The sequence below is a fragment of the Lagenorhynchus albirostris genome, chromosome 9, assembly GCF_949774975.1.
Source record: "Lagenorhynchus albirostris chromosome 9, mLagAlb1.1, whole genome shotgun sequence".
NCBI lineage: Eukaryota > Metazoa > Chordata > Mammalia > Artiodactyla > Delphinidae > Lagenorhynchus > Lagenorhynchus albirostris.
This window is the reverse complement of record NC_083103.1, coordinates 46,031,178-46,046,432: the sequence shown is the minus strand read 5'-3', so window position 1 is coordinate 46,046,432 and position 15,255 is coordinate 46,031,178. Positions and strand designations below refer to the sequence as shown.

The 15,255-nt window shown below is 39.1% G+C and overlaps 1 protein-coding gene across 5 annotated transcripts in view; it reads right to left on the bottom strand.

Annotated features, from left to right (window-relative positions):
• DENND5A (DENN domain containing 5A) overlaps positions 1 to 15,255 on the bottom strand; it is a 108,147-nt gene that overhangs the window by 41,947 nt on the left and 50,945 nt on the right. For 4 of the 5 annotated variants that reach the window (XM_060159702.1, XM_060159704.1, XM_060159707.1 and 1 more), the window contains 4 exons: positions 13,721 to 13,908; positions 3,997 to 4,314; positions 2,598 to 2,813; positions 1,865 to 2,099 (listed from right to left, as the gene is read on the bottom strand). In XM_060159702.1, coding sequence (XP_060015685.1) covers positions 1,865 to 2,099; positions 2,598 to 2,813; positions 3,997 to 4,314; positions 13,721 to 13,908 — 957 coding nt within the window. Of the gene's footprint in view, positions 1 to 1,864; positions 2,100 to 2,597; positions 2,814 to 3,996; positions 4,315 to 13,720; positions 13,909 to 14,340; positions 14,366 to 15,255 lie in introns of those variants that run through there. The other variant, XM_060159705.1, reaches the window with a different exon arrangement.

The following is a 15,255-nucleotide window of genomic DNA, read 5'->3' as shown; positions in this document are numbered from 1 at the left end:
TATACCAAGGGCATGATTCCTGGGAACAGAGCATGTAGTTGCCTGGAGGGTCTCTGTGATACCCATTTTTCTGAAATGAGTCATAGAAATGAGGGTTTAGTTAACCCTCCTTCCATATCCCAAACTCCACATTCTAATGGGACCACAAGAATTCATGTCCTGGCCACAAATGAGACCAGAATAACTCATATCAGTATTTGGTGTTCAACAGTTGGATTACAGATGGGCTGAGAACTGACTGCCTCAACCCTTTGGGCAGAAGGGCAAGGTTTCAAGTGACCAGAGTGTCTCATTTTACAGTCTCCAGCTATAAACAGACTCCTCCCTTTATTCCCACAAGCAATACATAAATATTGTCATTTTTCAAGTGTAACACAACATGAAAAGATTGAGAAGTCCTGATTTAAAGTGATGGTTTAGGAGATGTTTCTCTAAACCCACAATTTTGTAAAAAAGTCTCCATCAAACTTTCCAGGACCAACGCCTTAGGCAGGGTTCAGGACCTGAAACTTGATGTGTGTGTTCCAGGAGGCAAGGAGGACTGTGTTAGAGTATTCCACTTGCATGGGCAACACGTCCTCAATTCTTGGCCAAGAGGACTATCACCTTAATGAAAGGCTTGGAGCAAGAGCTGAAAGATAAAGTCAGAAGGCTATCGAGCATAAGGCTGAGGAACCCAGGATTTTGTCCAAACTGTCACCACTTGTATCTTCAAAACCTAAAAAAAATGCCTGGCACATTCATTCATTCAGTAAATACTTGGTGAGCACTTCCCATATACTGGGCATGTAGTGGGTGTTTATATTTGGTAAATGAATAAACAAAATATACAAAAAGGCTACAACAAGGACACTGAATATTGCACAAGGAAGAGAACACACTACTTAATCTGACACCTCAAGCTGAGACTATTCTCTGGAGAAACTGACCTAGACGGGGACTCTGTGAACAAAAAGGTGTATTCCATCATGCAAGTAGCAAACAACTTTTAACATCTATATGTTCTAGGCACAATGTTAGAGGACTGGGGGTAGGACAATGATTAAATACAGTCTCTGCTCTTAAATTGCTCCCTGATAATCATGGCTCAAAACAATAGAGATTATAAAGGGGAGGCAAGAACAAAGCAAAACAGGAGCTTAGCGGAGGATCAACTCAGCCTGAGGACATCAGAGAAGGCTTCACAGAGGAGGAGATCTATCAGCTGGATTTCTATAAGCTGCTTATCCATAACTCACTCGCTCCTTCTTTCTTGTTAATAGAATCAATACAGTTCAGAGTAACATTACACCCAGGTCAATACTCACTTTCACAGCCTCCCTTGCACTTAAGGGTGGTCATGGTTCTGGCCTATGAGACAACAGAAGTTGTTGGGAATTTCTGGGAAAGCTTTTGCTTTCTGATGTAAGAGGGAAAATACAGCTGGCATCAACTTTCCCCTTTGCTCTGAATGTGAACATAAAAGGCCTCTTGTAACAAAGAGGCAACAAGTATGAATATAAAAGTCAACATGCTAAGGACAGCTGAGTGAAATGATAGACTCTCATTTCCTGATTACACTGCTGAGCAGCTGAGCAACCACCAATTCTGCACTTCTTGATAATTTAAGAAAAATAACTCCCATTTATCTCATGCACTGCTGATTAGATTCTCTAGTACTTACAGCAGGACCCATTCCTAACTGACACAGTGTTAAAGGATGAGAAGAAGTCTGCCAGGCAAAAAAGACAGGGGAAAGCATTTCAGGCAATGGGAACAACTTACGCAAAAACAGAAAACAGGGAAAGAAGCTGGCATGTTTAGGAACAGGGACATGTTAGTGACATAATCCAAGAGGCTAGAAAGTACAACAAGGAGGCCTCACTTGCTTCATCCACAGTGGTACACTTCTGGTACATGGATGTGCGCAGAGTAGGTGTCCGAACATTCAACAGCCTGATCTTGTCTACTCGGGAATCAAACACCCGGAGCACAGGATCTTTATCATCATCGTCATGACACATGATTTTGTTGTCAATGAAGGAAGCAAACATCTGGGTCTCCAAGAATCTTGAGAGGAAAGGCAGGTAGGGCTCAGGCTGATCTGACAGAAAAGATGCCTGGTGGGACCAAAAGGAAAAAGTCATCAACAGGGAAGAGGGCATATCAGCCTTAATCAACCATGGCTACATACCCAAGGGATTCAGTAGGTTAACTCTTCTCTGAAGCTTCCTAGGTCTTTATAAATTGCAAACAATAAAACCTCTTCATCCTTTTCAAAAATTCATATAATTTCAGATATCCTGAAACTTTGACACACTGGCCCGTTTAACTTACTCAGGTAACCTACTGTGGCAACCAATGTTCCCAGAATCCTGATGTTCAACCTGCATGCACATCTTTGCCTAAGAGAGCTCTTTGACTGAAGGTAAACCACCTGATAGCAATAACCAGCACTCTGCTCTAAAGCAAGCAGACCTTATATTTTATCAACATCAGAAGGACCATGAACTTGTTCCAGCACATATTATGAAAGAAAAACTCATCTTCAGTCACATCTTTAAGAGAGTCTGGCATGTTCTCATTTCTTACCACCTCCCCAGTGGGATTATACTCACTTTGTCAAAGTTTTGCATCTGCTCCCTGTTGGTAAACCAGGACTCCTTATCTTGGCTGGGCTGAATGACAAACACCTCATAATCTGCAAACATCTGAGTGAAACGATTTGCAAAAACTTCCCGGATCTGAATATTTAGCTGGTAAATCCTTAGTTCTTCTTCATCACACTGAACTTTGAGATCCTTATTGCTGCTGGGGTCTTCACGTACTTCCAGCTACAAAAACAAAACAAAACAGTTGAGAACATGCAAGCTTTTCCTTTTATCCCAAAGAAATGCAACTCATCCTTTGCCCCGCCCCCCACCAATGGTCATTTACTTTTGCAGCAAATGGAGAAAATAAACAAAAGAGAAAAAAATGGGAAGAAAAGAAAAAGAAAGGAATTCTGACATGGAGAAGAGATAAATCAGGGTGTTCCACTTGCAGGTACCCAGCAACCCAATGAAAGTGGAGAGGAACTCATTACAGGCAGAAAGAGATTCAGCAATAGAGGAAAAGACACCAGTTGTCTCAAGGGTCAGGGAAAGGAAGGAGTCTGGGAAGTCAACAAGAAAATGATAATGCAAAGTAACAAGGTCAGACTCTGGTTTTCCCTTCATCTCTTTGATTTTTCTCCCCCATATCACTTTCCCTATCTTTCTCCCTAAAAATGTTTCCTTACTGGTTTTCTTAACTTTTTTAATCTCTCTAAATATTTCTCTGCTCTTCTTTAACTGGCCATGATTTTTCTTTTTTAATATCTGCTCTACTAACTAAACAAATCAGGAAAATGAAATGTTTCACACTTCACTAAAAAATAGCCCAACGAAATGATTACATTACCCCATTTTATATGTAATTTAAGAAAGTAATTTAATAGTGAGAATGGGTAGGGTGAAGAGATGGGTAAACAACTACACAAAGCGGACAGTCTCATCAAAGTCAGGAAATGCAAAGTTAAGTACATCCCTGGGAAGAGCAGAGGACTAGAATTCAAGAGGACCAGGTTCTAGCCGCAAGTCAGCCACATAGAAGCATTTAATCTTAGGTAAAACACTCAGGATCTCTAAGTCAACAATTCCTGCTCTATGTGCTTTAGGATGCTGTGAAATTCACAAGGCAATGGATCTGAAAGAAGTCTGAACACAAAGATTGCCACCACCATCCCTCCAAGACTCTCTGCAGTAGTGTTTACAGAGAATGACAGCAGCTTCTCCTTGATGTTGAAGTGAGAAACTACCGAGATTTAGATTCAAGTAGCAGAGCTAAATGTTTGCCAGAGCTAAATCCAGAGTCTCCCACACAGAGCATCCTTTCAGTACTCACAGATATGCCTTGCCCTGAACTGGGTGCCTTCTCATTCCACACTTTATATCACCAGGACAGCACCTTAGCATAGACCAATATACAGCATCATACCTTCTCCAGGCTCACCCCAGTCCTCTTGACCAAGGCCTGCAGGCGGGCGATAGTTTCATTCTCCTTGAGGAACTCGTAGGAATGTAAAGGGGAGCCTGCGATGTTCCCATTCCTCTTGTCCGAGACGAGCTCAGAGGCCCGGAGCCTCTTCAGCTTGGAGGCACTCTCGCTACAGTGAAGGTTCCCTTCAGGGGGAATGCCAAATGCCATGAGAATCTCAGAGACTTCCTGGACAAACTCCAATTTGTTGGGAAACTGAGGCAAGTCCTCCGGCAGCTCAATGAAGTGGTTGTCAATGTCCACAAAGCAGAGGTTAGCCTGGCAGTCAAAACATGATGAGGAGTGTGAACAACTCCAAAGTATTAAGGAAGAAGCTTTAGAGGGGATAATGAACAAGAAAGGAAAGAGCAAACGTCTGCAATGGGCATAACTTAGGTATGGTTAAAGAAGATGGGGTGGAAGGAGGCAGACCTGAGTTCCAGTCTTCCCCTGATGCTTTCTAGTTGTGGGATCTTGGGAAAGTTACATAACTCTGTTTCCTCAGCTATAAAATGGTGATAAAAACAACTTATCTTAGAGACTGATAAGGATTACATAATGACATAGATGTTTAGCATCTAGCACAAAATTCTCATATATAGTAAGTGCTCATAGAATATTTGTTGAGTTCACAAATTCTTACAAGAGTAAAAAGAATGCTAGGAGGGTGTCAGAAAGTCTAGGTTCCAGACCTGAATCTGTCACTACCTCCCTATATGACCCTGAGCATACCAGTATCCCTTTCTGAGCCTCATTTCCGATTTGTAAGATTTGATGGCTGGTCTTGATTTTTGTGCTTCCTTCTGGCTTTAAGATTGCTTCTGAGAGGATGTAGAGAGACAGTACTTTCATACATTGCTGAGGAGGCAGGTAATCTGGATTAACAAAAAATAACCTGGCAATATCTATCCTTATTTTATAGACATAACTGACACAGGGAGGTTAAGTAACTTGTCCAAAGTCACACAGCTAGTAAGTAGGAGAGCTGGGATTTGAACTCAGCTAGCCTGACTTCAGTCATACCCTCAAGCTCTTAACCATACATTCTTCTCCTTAGAGGTCTTACAAATTTCTTGTTCAATTTAACTTAAATATTTTATAGTTCTCATCCCTGTTGGAATTTTCTTGCAGTGCAGCTATTAATTAGAAAAGCTTTTTATTTTTGTGTATTTATTTTATAACCATGAACCTGTTCTAGCCAAGACAACTGTCATTTCCTTCACTGCAGAGCATTATTAAATGCTTAAGTGTTTGTTATAGCAAGGATAATAATATTACCTATGTCATAAGTTTGTTTTGAGGATTATGAGACAATTAATGTCAAGGATTTAGGACAGTGTTAGTATACAATAAATGTCAATTAACATTGCTATTATCACTGTGGAATATAAAACTCCAATAAATGAACACACACAATATATATATTGTATTACTAAACAGGAAAATTCCATAATGAAAAGATGCTAATAATCCCCACATTTATTTGTAAATTTAATGTAAATTTTTTTAAAATCCCAGAAAGATTTTAATTTTTTTCAAGGGAGTATCTGATGAATTGATTCTGAATCTTACCTAAAAAAATAGAAGAAAAGAATAGCCAAGAAAATTCTGAGGGGAGACTTGCCTTGCTGGGTTCTATTACAAATATAAAACAATGGGACTTCCCTGGTGGTCCAGTGGCTAAGACTCTGCGCTCCCAATGCAGGGGGCCCAGGTTCAATCCCTGGTCAGGGAACTAGATCCTGCATGCCGCAACTAAGAGTTTGCATGCTGCAACTTAAAATCCCACATGCTGCAACTGAAGATCCCACATGCCTCAACGAAGATCCCACGTACCACAACTAAGACCCGGCACAGCCAAATAGATAAATAATATTTAAAAATAAATAAATAAAGTGTTTTTTAAAAGAAAACAAATATAAAACAATAATCTATTGGAAAAGAACAGTCTTGAACAGACCCATTTATTGTGGATGAATTATTCAATAAATGTTTGGGGGACAAATGACTGTACATTTAGAAATGTTAAAGTATAATACCATACTCAAAAATAACTTTGAGATAGACTGAAGATTTAAATATAAAAAATAAAGCCACTTTATGTTTTAAAAAAGAATCTCTACCTTTTAGAGATACATACTAAATATATGATGACATAATAATGCTGTGTGAGATTTGCTTCAAAATAATCCAGTAGGGTAAATGGGAAAAGAGTGGAGGATATAGAAAGAAGAGTGGCCATGAGTTGATGATTACTGTGTAATGATGGATGCTAGTCTCTTTACTCTTACATGTGTTCAACATTTTCTATAACAAAAAGTGAAAAAATAAATACCCCCACAAAAGTATTAAAAGAAAATATAAAAGATTACTACTATGCCTTAGGGTAGAGTTGGACTTTCTAAACTTTATACAAGGCTAAAAAACATAAAGGTAATTACTGCCATAAAAATAATTAAAGATAATCTGAGAAACAATAATTGTCATACATAACATGTAAAAGGTTAACATCCAAAGAAATTACTGAGATAAAGATAATTTACCCAGCTGAAAAATGGAAACAGGTTATAAAAGGCAAACACAGAAGACGTTTCGCTTAATTAACTTCAAATATATGAAAAGATGTTCAATTTCACTAATAAACCAAGAAATGCAAACAAAATTTTTTTACCTCCTGGATTAGCAAAGATTTAAAAGATTTATAATGTCCAATGCTGGCAAAGTTACTAGGAAACAAACAACTCATACACTGTTATTGGGAATGTGAACTGACAACTTTCGGGGAACAATCTTAAAGAAATTCTTTTTTTTTTTTTAACCAGTCCAACCCAAGAACTAGAAATTACCAATATTTTTATCTACTTATGTACTCCCCAATCCCATCCCTCAACCTACACAGTCCCACCCCTGTAATCACTATCCTGAATTCTGTTTATTATCTTTTTGCCTTTTGTTTTTTATCACGTATGTATAGTACATGCCTTTAAATTTTTGCTTGTTTTTGAATTTTATAAAAGGATTATTGCTCTTTACACAGTCTTGTGGTACTATTTTTCTTCACTGAACATTGTTACTAAGACTCAGCCGTTTTGTTGTATGTAGCTACCCATTATTCATTTTCACTCTTGTATAATATTACACTATGTGGATATACTACAATTTATTCATCAATTTTCCCATCAAAAGGCATTTGACTTGCTTCCTGTTTATTGTTTTTACATTGTTATACATGTTTTCTTGGACACGTGTGCAAGATCTTCTCTTGGGTATATCCTAGGAGTAGAACTGCTACGTTGTGAGGCATGCAAATGTTCAATTTTATAAGGCCTAGCTGTGTTCCAAAGTGGTTATAACAATTTACATTTTTACCAACAATCTAAAGTGATCCTACTGATCCAAATATTTCCAAAACTTGGTATCATCAGATTTCTTAATATTACTACTTTAGTGGGTACATTTATTTACACTTCCCTGATTGCTAGTGAAGAAATGTGTATTTTTTGTACAATCCCTCTTCATGTCTTTAGCCCATTTTTCTATTGGGATGCTTATCTTCTGACTGATTTGTAGGAGTTCTTTAGAACCTCCTGATGCTAACTCTTCATAGGCTATATGTGTCCTACACATATCTTCTCCTAGTTTTTATTTTTTCATTTTAAGATGTCTTTTTCTTAACTAAAAAAATCAAAGTTATCAATCTTTTATTTTATGGAAAGTGCTTTCTTCATCTTGTTTACAAAGTCCCTACCTACCCAGAGGTCAAAAAGGTATATATTAATATTTTCTTCGAGAAGATTTAAATTTTTCTTTTTGACATTTAACTGCTTAATCCGTCTCAAGTTGATTTTGTTATGGCATTGGGTAGGAATCCTTCTTTACTTTTTTTCCCTATGGACAAGCAATTTTTCCAGCTCTGTTATTAAAAAGTTCTTTGGCATGGTATGTTTATTATATATCAAAATACTGTTCCACTGATCCTGCTGTTTATCCCTGTACCAGTAAGTCTTGTATTCTAAGAGGCAGGAGGACCATATAGTAAATCCAGATTAATATAACTATTCCACAAACTCTCAATCTATTGAAACTGCATGTTTTAACATGTCCATGTATGCATTCATTCAATACACATTTGCTGAGTGCATAAATTACTCCATTTACAAATCTATAATAAAGAGAACTTTCCCATATCCAAGATTCAAAAATTAGAAGAATCACTTTAAATTTCACCTTCTAGAGTTCCTCCACTAGATAACAACTTTAAACCCATCCTTGTTAAAGAGACGATAAATGTTGAACACCTAAAAATAACACCTATTTTTTGTTTATTCCTCTAAGATTTTAAAATTATAAGTGCCTTCAGGCCAAGCAATTAAAAAATATAGTAAAGACAGAATTAAATCATCTAGTCATGAAGCTCACCTGCCTCATGAGCCTGTCCATACAGCTAACAGAAGAAAAGCACTGTGACCCACCAGAAGCACACAGTGCAATTATTTATCCTCTTGGTCCTCCTCTCTTTCGAGGAGAAAACCAGTTTGTCCAATAGGAAACATAAAGGCAGCTAAATACAACTATAACCACTCGACAATGCTTGGCTGGCTTTTCTTCCACTGCTATTGACCAAACACAGAATGTCCGTAAAGAACTTTATAAACTCCAAATGCTGTATCCACATATTGTAGATACTCTTAGATAGAGGTGGCCAGAGGAAAGAAAGCAGCTCAGGCACACTTCAGATATTAAGATAGGAGCCTCTGAGACACTACTAGCCATTCTTTGCAGAGTTGGGCCAAAGCAGGTAGGGGTAAGAAGGCAAAATGAAAAGGGGGCCATTCAATTACTAGACTCATACAACAGCCTCACGCTTTCTCCTCTCAGTACTCAGAGGGCTCTGGCAAACAGAAGTAACTTACAAACCTACCTCAAACCCCTCATGCTCCCCCTTCCTCACCTGAAAAGAGGCCAACTCCTGCAAAACAGCTTGGGAGACAAGAAGCAACCTGGAAGGGGCACTGAACCCAAGTGATCAGTCTTCCTCAGTTAACCTCCTGTCTCGCTGGGAGAGGCCATGGGAAGACTTTGCTACTCTGGGGTAGTGATCACATGGATATCCCAAACCACAAAAAGTTTCCCAAATCCTTTCCTGCAAAAGGTCACAATGGCCCTTCCCAGCCCTGAGTTTCCACCACCAAATCACAGACAGCCTCACTGGCTAGTCTATCTTCAAGTTATTCACTGAAGGGGAGCTCAACAGATAACTGGGGAAAAGCCATTGAAAAAGTATCCTGAGAAAGGAGAAAAAAAAAGTAGGAAAGAAAGAGAGGCCCAAGATAGAAAGAAGTAACACCCCTTTCCCCTGACATAGCTGTGGAAGAACTGCCTCCTTCCTGTGCTCAGACAATGAAACCCAAAAGAGAAGCACAAGACAAAGAATGTCTCACAAAGGCAGCTCAGCACTCTCACTTGCTCAGGGCCAGCTGAGCTCATGTGCTGGTGTAAAAAGAAACAAAGGGCTTTTCACAGACTTTTGATGCCCAAAGATAGGGCAGCAACTGATGAATTCTGACTTGGGGGGTTATAGAATGTACACTCTCCATGTCTCTGGACAAAGTCCCTTTTATAAGTCTAATGTGCCCCCACCCCACTACCCTGACGGTGCCCACCTGCAAAGGCCCAAGTGCATTTCCCAGCCTCAAGGCTTCCTTCTAGCATCATAAAGATACCACAGGATGGCCACCAAAATGTTGAAAGTAGTTATCTCTGGGTGGTAAAATCTGAGGTAATTTTTACATTATACTTTTGTGCGTTGTTAGAATTTTTAACTATAAATGTATCACTTCTGAGATATTCCAAAGCTGTCTTTCAGAGATATTATCACGCTCCATTCATTATGTGTACGTTTCATGGTGCTTTACTCCTTGAAAAAACCAGTCTTTTCTCACCAGCCTAAAGTTTTCCATGGGGACTACACAGACTCAGATATCCCAGAGGTTATCTGCTAAAAATCAAGTTAGAAAATATCCAGCTACGTAACTGTCTGCACAAATACGTGAACTTCAGAGGAACAGGCTGGATGAAGTGGGACTCTGAAACCCTAGAACTGCTTATGAAATACACAAAGGTATTCTACAATCCCACTGTCACCACTCCTTCTCAAGTAGACCACAAGGAGAAGCAGAGTACAAAAGATACAGCAATGGCGGAGGCTGCAAAAGTGGAGAATCCAATATCCCAGAACAGTGAAATTTTGGGTTTCTCAAACAACCCACAGTTTCTCAGTCCTGTTAAGAAAACTGCTGGTCTCCCAGAAGCCTCTTCACACACCCACATACATGAAGCACACACAAAATAATGCTGAGAGAGCCTACAGGAAATAGAACTTGCCCCAAGTATACAGCAAGCTGATGCCAAAGATGAAAATAAAACAGAAATCTGGCTTCTGGCCTAGTGACCTATTTATCACATTATGCATGCCTCTTCAGCTTTCTACCTTCAATCATTTTCTACTGTTATTCTTTCTTTTTTTTTTAACATCTATATTGGAGTATAATTGCTTTACAATGGTGTGATGGTTTCTGCTTTATAACAAAGTGAATCAGTTATACATATACATATGTTCCCATATCTCTTCCCTCTTGCGTCTCCCTCCCACCCTCCCTATCCCACCCCTCTAGGTGATCATAATGTACCGAGCTGATCTCCCTGTGCTATGTGGCTGCTTCCCACTAGCTATCTATTTTACATTTGGTAGTATATATATGTCCATGCCACTCTCTCACTTCGTCCCAGCTTACCCTTCCCTCTCCCCATATCCTCAAGTCCATTCTCTACTAGGTCTGTGTCTTTATTCCCGTCTTGCCCCTAGGTTCTTCATGACATTTTTTTGGTTGTTTTTTAGATTCCATATATATGTGTTAGCATACGGTATTTGTTTTTCTCTTTCTGACTTACTTCACTCTGTATGACAGACTCTAGGTCCATCCACCTCACTACAAATATCTCAATTTCATTTCTTTTTATTGCTGAGTAATATTCCATTGTATATATGTGCCACATCTTCTTTATCCATTCATCTGTCGATGGACACTTAGGTTGCTTCCATGTCCAGACTATTGTCAATAGAGCTGCAATGAACATTTTCACTGTTATTCTTATTTTGACTTTTACAAAATGATAATTATGTTTACCAGAAGGAGGTGTCAATATTAAATATGCAGTCATTTAAAGCAACAACAAAAAGCTCCCCACTCTCTAATCTTTGATATCTATTCTTTATGCATATTTATCAGTAGACAAATAAATATAAAAACCCAGTACCCCAAAACTCAATGGTTTTCTCCATCATTGTGAAAGGAAAGTCAAAATGGAGTCAGTATTTCTAAGAGAGATCTCTAAAATGGAGCCGGGAAGCCATTAAGGAAGTATGATGTTTGCATGACTCAGCCTGGATGGAAGCTGACCTTTTGACCTGATGAAGAACAGAACACCAGAACACCTGCCAGAAACTCAAGATACTAATCAGACCCTTACCCTAAAACAATTCATGACAGTCTATATACTAACAAGACCCCTACCCTAAAATAACCTGTGATTTCTTAAGGACAAATAATTTGACTCGCATCAGAGTCGATCACAACTCTCACCAGGGCAACTTTTAACAACCTCGTGGTTTTTGTCTTTATAAGCCCCTGACTCTTTCTCTTCCTCGGAATACTCTTTCAGGGTTAACTGAATCTGTGTCTCCTCAATTGCAATTCTTAAGTCCCCAAATAAACTCTGTTCTTTTTGCAGCCTCCTGCATTTTTTCAGTTGACATTATTTAGATCTTTTCTTCCTTAATTAATGTTGTCCCACCCCAAATAGCACAAAGCTCTATAGATTCAAAGGAGGCAGAAACGGAAAAAACTACAAGGAAGACATTATGATTCTACAACCAAAGGCAAGGAACTTCCTTGGTGGTCCAGTGGTTAAAAATCCACCTGCCAATGCAAGGGACATGGGTTCGAGCCCTGGTCCGGGAAGATCCCACATGCTACAGAGCAACTAAGCCCGTGCACAACAGCTACTGAGCCTGTGCTCTAGAGCTCACGAGCCACAACTACTGAGCCCATGTGCCACAACTACTGAAGCCCGCGCACCTAGACCCCGTGCTTCGCAACAGGAGAAGCCACCACAATGGGAAGACCGCGTACCGTGGCGAGAGGTGGCCTCCCTCGCCACAGCTGGGGGGAGCCTGTGCGCAGCAACGAGGACACAATGCAGCTAAAAATAAATAAATTAAATAAATAAATTTAAAAAAGAACAAAAGAATCCACCTTCCAATGCAAGGGACGTGGGTTCGATCCCTGGTCGGGGAACTAAGATCCTACATGCTGCGGGGCAACTAAGCCCACGCACTGCAACCACTGAGCCCACACGCTCCAGAGCCCGTGCGCCACAACTAGAAAGCCCACGTGTTGCAACTACTGAGCCCACGCACCACAACTAAGACCCAACGCAGCCAAACAAATAAATAAATAAAAATAAAACCAAAGGAGAGAGAAAAAGAGATGCAATTGACTATAGCTTAAACATTACGGGTATGATCTAATTATCAGGCATGTTCATCAAGATGGCTGCCCAGACATGCCCAACAATGTGAATGCTGCTTAGATCCAATTCTATGAGAACGGTCTCTTCTTTGGAGGTCCTCTTACTCATATTCCTCAGCTATACATAAAAATCTTCCCCCCAAAAATCATTGGTGGAAGGATGAGACAGAGTCATGTTGATACCAGTGTGTGCATAGTCCAAAGTCTTCTTCCCAGGCCTTGCTGTTGACTACGAAATTCAGAGTAAGAAAGGCCTTCCCCCAGCTAGTTTCATACAAGCCACAAAATGACCAAAAGAGGTAGACCAGTCCTCTTGGTAATTCTAGGAAAATAAAAACCAAGACAATCTTATTGCTGATGATGCTTTAAATCTATTTTAGAATGGGGTAGTAAATAAACAAATATATTTTTTTAATCAATTATTTTAGTATTTGAAACAATAGGAAAGAGGAGCAGGCCATCCTCACAGCAAGGGAGGAGAAGCATTCTCTCAAGGCCTTCCTTATCTTGAGCAAGGAAAGTTTTCAAAGCTACATTCAGTACTACAAGAATCACTATGATCAGGTCAACTTTTACAGAGTAACTGTGGCCTATAAAACAAAACCACTGATTTATTAATACACGTCTGGCTACTAAAGCAGTTATAAAACTATATTATGTGGAATTTCTTTAAAAAATAGGGGGTAGAAAGTACAGAAGTAAAATACAATTTAAATGTATGATAACTGTTAAAGCTAACTATTGAAAACACTGAGATTCACTATGCTACTCTTCTGTGTAAGTTTAAACTTTTACATAATAAAAAGGTTTTCTTAAAAATATGTAAAATATCATGTTTGAAAAAGGCAGTTCACAGTAGTATAAACAGATTATTATAAAAGTATGTCAGGTGATAGAGGAAACAGGTGTTTCTGGAATTATATAAATTGAGCTAAATGTTCATTGTTTTTACTTTTTTCCTGGAAAGTTGTGTTCCCCAAAATAAAAGAAAATAAACTTGGTGATACCACCCTGGGCTCATCCCAAAGCCCTTCTCTCCCAAATCCTGTATCAGGGCCACAGGCACCAGCACCCAAGCTCCACGTTTTTCTTACCTCTTGAGGCAGCTCCAGTTTTGACCGGTCATCCAGGCCATTGGAATGCAAGCCCATCAGGTATGGCACAGGAGCATCTAAGAAATGTAGGAGAGAAGCTGGGAGAATAGGAACATAGACATGCTGCCACTGGAAAGGAAACATGAGAGCTGTAATTGTCTCCGCCACAGTCATCAGTCTCTGGTAATCTAGGTCAAAAACAAAACACACACAAAACCAGTCAAAAACAAGGTACTTGCTTCTCAAATAGTAAGTTAAAATCTTCAACACAATTTCACATTTAGAAAGGAACAGGATAAACTTCAGCAAGGGTATGCTCAGAGTATGATTCCCTTGTGGGTATCAGAGAGACAACCCAGAGACCTCAATGGACCACAAGCTGAAGTATACCCCCCCACACACAGGTCCATGCTAGTAATAAAATTTAATATAGAAATACAATTTAGAAAAAAAGAAATACAATAGGTATCATAAACAGTACCTTGCTCCAAATACTAAACCAGAATGTTAAATAGATTCTCTTCAGTAGAAGGAGAATGGGGAAGTGGAAGAAAAAGAAAAGGAACAGTGGTCTAGTCTCTGTTCAGCATGAATGTCAAAACACCTCATTTACCACTCACATGTCTGCATTCTACAAGGAGCTGATGTGAACTTTGCCTTCAAGATCAAGCCCAAAGAACCTTCAAGCATGCAGAGGCTGGTTTTCCCCACTAGCCAAGTCTGCCTTCCACCTGGCAACCTTCCTTGAATGGTAACAGCATGAAAGTGTCATTTTAACACTTTGATAAAAAGCTCCCCTAGAACCTGAAAGACCCAGAAGATTGACTTTCATTACTCAAAACTCTTATTCTAGGTCAGAGAGCATATCTTGGAAGAGAAGCTTGTGCTCAAAGCTTAGCTTTTCTTCAGAACGCAATTTCTAGACTTGTTTTATTTTTAAAATGAGTAAAAAATACATCAGCAAAGCCAATACAATAGATTGAGATTTAACACATTACTATTTACAAATGGTATGATGGCTTCAGACACTTAAAGACAAAGTAGGAACATCAATTTTAAAATCATATGAGTAATATCCTCCTGGAATGGCTGATTTCAAATGAGTTTTCACAGGAGCTAAACAGTTTTATGCACTAAAAACTCAGCCCACCATTTAAGCAAATCCCAGCTTGGTTCATAAATGAGTAATAAATAACAAAAAGCTTTCCAGAGAATGAAGAAGAATGAGTAGGAAGTGAGCAGAAGCTGATATATATCAACTAGGTTTTAGCAAAGCAGCTTTTGTGCTCACCAGTAAAACTTTGGAGCAGCTTACCACCTTGCTCCTGGCTAAGCATGACCTGGAAATAGTTTTTTTTTAACTAGTAATGCAAATAAATAAAAATTGATGACTAAAACTTCATCATCTCAAACATTTTGAGTACACTCTAAGGAAGTGCCTCACGCTTCTTCGGGGAAAGCTAAGGCATTTGATAGATAATAGGTAAGTGATGTAAAACAATCAGTGGGTAAAACTGAGCTCAGAGATTTGGTCA